The following is a 3,891-nucleotide window of genomic DNA, read 5'->3' as shown; positions in this document are numbered from 1 at the left end:
GCTCGCTGGGAAGGCCTGGCCAACTTCCCACGGCTTCTCCTGTCTCCGGAGAACAATTTGCCGATCGGTTTTCTTTTAGTTCGAGGCGTCCACTGCTTTGTTTTCCCGAGAACCGTCGAGTTTTTTTGCGCATTTGTTCCAGCGAACGGGACGGATGCTCGATCATTTCCCCAGCCTCACCCAAACGTGGATCCAACGAGTTTGTTATTTTCTTCCTTTCATCTCTTGCCTGGATTAGGACGGAATCCGCCCTGCAGCCACATTTACACCAGTGGTGTACAAGTAAGAAACGTTGTCTGTCGTCAGTTCAGGATTGAGTGTCGTGTGCAACCAAGTGTAACTGCCTGCGCAGCCACATCTATATCAGTGGAGTGCATGTAAAAAGGGACTAAATAAAAGAAAGTACTTTTGCAACCGTTACAAGTCCACCTCTCCCTCTTGCTAAACTAACATCAGGGGATCAGAACCCTGGGGCTATGGCCACAGCCTGGCTCGCACCCCGCACGTTACCATCCAAGGAAGATTACCCTTTCTTCCCACTTGTCACCTAATCAGTGAGAAATGGAGTGCCACAAAAAGTCACAGTCTTTAGTGAGACTGGGTGCATCTACACATGCAATTAATGTGAAGCTATAACCTCTGGAGCAGTTTGAGCCAGAGTAAACTACTCCTAGGCACAGAGCCTATACACGTGCACCCAGGAGAGCAGCAAATTTCAGCAGGGGCAGAGCAGGCCTGGGCTGGCAGGAGACACAGAGGGTCAGTCCCAGGTTCTGGATGGTGGTGTCAGGCAGCAGAGGAGATGGCTGAAGCATAAGGTGCCAAAAGCGTGGAGATGTGTGGCTAGGCGGCAGGCAGGAGTCTGGTCCCTGACTGCCTGTGCTAACCAGGCACACTTTACACCCCTGGTCAGCATCTACACGTGTTTAACCACAGCAAATTACCTGGCATAAGATAGTACTGTTCCTGACAGTAGCATCTTACGTCAGTGTAAATTAGTTTACTGCTACCTAATGCTGGTCACACATGTAGATGGCGATGCTGTACTCCACAGCTAATTAGTCTACTCCACAGTAGAGTGCATGTGTAGACATGGGCACTGCCACTTCCATGCCTGACCAGTATAACCTAATCACAATTTCCTCAACTACTTTATATTGCTTCCCCAGATTATTAACAAGTGTATTAAACAAACATATGAACTATTAAGGAATCTTATACCACCGCTGTTAACCTTTAATCATAACGAAAACTGACCATTCATTTCTATTTTCTGTATCTGCCTTTTGGCTAATTTCTAATCCATTAAAAAGAGAGTCTTCTCCCTCCATGGTCCCCGTTTCCAGTTTCTTAAATAATCTCTTGTGAAGGAATTTTCTTAAAAGCTAAAAGTAAAAAGCATTGACTTTTCCCATTTTCTTAATGTCAGAATCTCAAAACAGAATAAGGATTTTTATTACTCTAACAGAAACTCAAGCCCAATAAACACTCTCCTTACCTCCACCAGATGAGGTGTTGGATTGAATCCACACATGTTACAGACCTGCTGTCTACAGGTTGTACAAGTATTATAGTTGCAGGGTCCACCAGAGCCCACATTGATCTCTGCTTTGCACAGAGGGCACAAGACCCTTTCTTTCGGCACTTCCTTTGGCTTGAAGGCTTGTTCTGCTTTTCCTTGCTTTGTAGCTGAAGCAGTCCCAGCCCTACCCTGTGCTCCAGGTGTAGCACCTGGGGCTTTAAGGCCAGCTTCCTTGCTGGCATCACTGAAGACAATTTTTGGAGGCACTTTGCCAGGGGACTGCTGACTTTGTGGGGTGGCCTCTGGCTGGACAGACATAAGTGTGCTTGCCTGGGTCAAGAGAGAAGCTCCAAGCCCAAAAAGCTTTCCAGTGAGTCCCTCTTGGGTTTGCTCTTGTGCTCCAGCACTGGGGGGCGGTGCTGAAGTCTTTGCTGGGGAGTCTCCCATACTTTTTTTCTGGTCAGAGGAAGAAGGTTTTGCTTGCTGATGTTGAGGTGGAGATCTCACCACTTCCTGAGGAGCAGCAGGTTTTGGCTGGCCTTGGCTGTGTTGTTCCCTCTGCACTGTAGCTGGGTGTGGTTTTGGTGCATCTGGCTGCAGTACACCAGCACTCTGCCTGGTGCCTGGCAGCACAGTTCCTGGTAGTTTCTCTTGTCCTGTCTTTACCTGGGGTTGAGGTTGGGGCTGTTTGGCTGGGGAATGGGATGGAGAAAGTGAAGGGGACTGTAGCTGCTGCTGGCTTTTGGAGCGAGGTGCTGTGGTCATGTCCATCCCTAAAGCTCTCTGCATCTGGCAGTTCAGACATAACCATTCCTTCACCTAAGAGACAAAAAAAAAAAAAAAAATGTAAGGCCCAACAGTAACACACACGTGTAGAGTTCTGCATCTTCGTAACTAAGTGAACCAAATGAACAAATGCTTTTTACCAAACTCCATTCTGAAAATAGTTAGGTTTCTTGTCCCTAGTACTTTTAGTGAAAGGCTGTTCAGAGCTTTTGCTATTTGGCAGAGAAGACTTTCTGGAATGGACCTACTGCACACCAAAGAGGTCTCCTAATTTTAGTAGTCCTGATACTTTACCTCACTAACACAGATAGCTTTCCCTCTCTGGTTCATGGTTCAATATCCATATAGCACAACTTACTATGGCTTCTGAAGGGCTGACAGCATTACATGACCTACATTATCTGTAAAGTTAAGGAACTTGATAGAAAATCAAGGTTTCCTACCCTCTAGGACAAAGGAAGACTATATATAAACACCGTACTTCTTGAAAAAAGAGCAAGAAACATTTTCTCCTATACATAATAAATCATCTCTCCTGAGCAGATAAATTTCTCAGTCTAAAAGGAAATGTACAATTTTCATTTCCTAAATGATGAAATTCTGGATGCAAATGAAAAGAAAAAAGCTCCTTGGCTAAGTGGTGATAAATGAATTTCTCGAGAGAAATTCCCTGTCACACCAATGTCAGAATTAAGTTAATTAAAAAGGCTGTATGGGAGCTGCAAGCTTTTGATTGTGGGAATCCCCAGGATGCCATGTGGCTGTGCAAATATTAATATATAATACTGTTTGCAAGATAATCAGCTCTGCATGCATAGGGCTTTGCTAAAACAAGCAATTAGGGTGCCATACAGAAATATAGCATCCAAAAAACAGGATCCATCTGAGCCATAAATGCCCCAAATTATTAATTGGAAATCAAGGGCAATGCAGCTCCAGGCACCTTTAAAAGCATTCAGGGCTGCATCACATGCATTTGTATAAACGGTGAAGTGGGCATCAGTGCTTAGAAGAGGGCAGCAGTGCGCTTTTGGACTAACACACAAAGGTGTTTTAATTTCAAAGTGAACCACCATTTTCTTAGAGCTGACACACATTTTGCTGTTTATACAAATGCATGCAATGCAGAACTGGGCACATCAGTCTGCATGCTCTGCAGACTCATTTGAGTCTGCTCCAGCGTGTTGGATTTTCAGCACATCAAAGCAGGCAAAGGCATGTGTATAAATGCCCCAAGAGACTGTCTTCTGGAAGATTAGAGCAGCACTTGTTTCTAGCACTAATAAGGGGCACAGACAGAAGTGACAATTTTCACCCACTCTGGCCACAGAAAGCAGTTTATAGCAGTGACCAAACAAGTACACAGCTGTAGACAGCTTCAAAAGTGGCCAATCAAAGGAAAAGCTGACCCTGTTTCAAAATAGAGCGTCTTCTGTAACTTCTGTCTGCACTGCCTGCCAGCCTTGAGCTGCTTCCAATATGGGAGGGGGGGAAAGGAAGGAGGGAGTTAGGTCTGGGGGGTTTTCAGGACCTGCTGGAAGGGGGTACAGGTGTATTCGAGTCCCCCTGAGGTGGCGAGGGGG

At 45.6% G+C, this 3,891-nt stretch overlaps 1 protein-coding gene across 1 annotated transcript in view; it reads right to left on the bottom strand.

Annotated features, from left to right (window-relative positions):
- BSN (bassoon presynaptic cytomatrix protein) overlaps positions 1–3,891 on the bottom strand; it is a 608,147-nt gene that overhangs the window by 380,469 nt on the left and 223,787 nt on the right. Inside the window, exon 2 of the mRNA XM_019505145.1 lies at positions 1,499–2,341. Within this exon, the coding sequence (XP_019360690.1) occupies positions 1,499–2,341 (843 nt within the window). The remainder of the gene's footprint in view (positions 1–1,498; positions 2,342–3,891) is intronic.

Source organism: Gavialis gangeticus, unplaced genomic scaffold (assembly GCF_001723915.1).
Source record: "Gavialis gangeticus isolate Ggan-Ray unplaced genomic scaffold, GavGan_comp1, whole genome shotgun sequence".
In the NCBI taxonomy this organism is placed as follows: Eukaryota; Metazoa; Chordata; order Crocodylia; family Gavialidae; genus Gavialis; species Gavialis gangeticus.
This window is presented reverse-complemented; position numbering and strand designations above follow the sequence as displayed.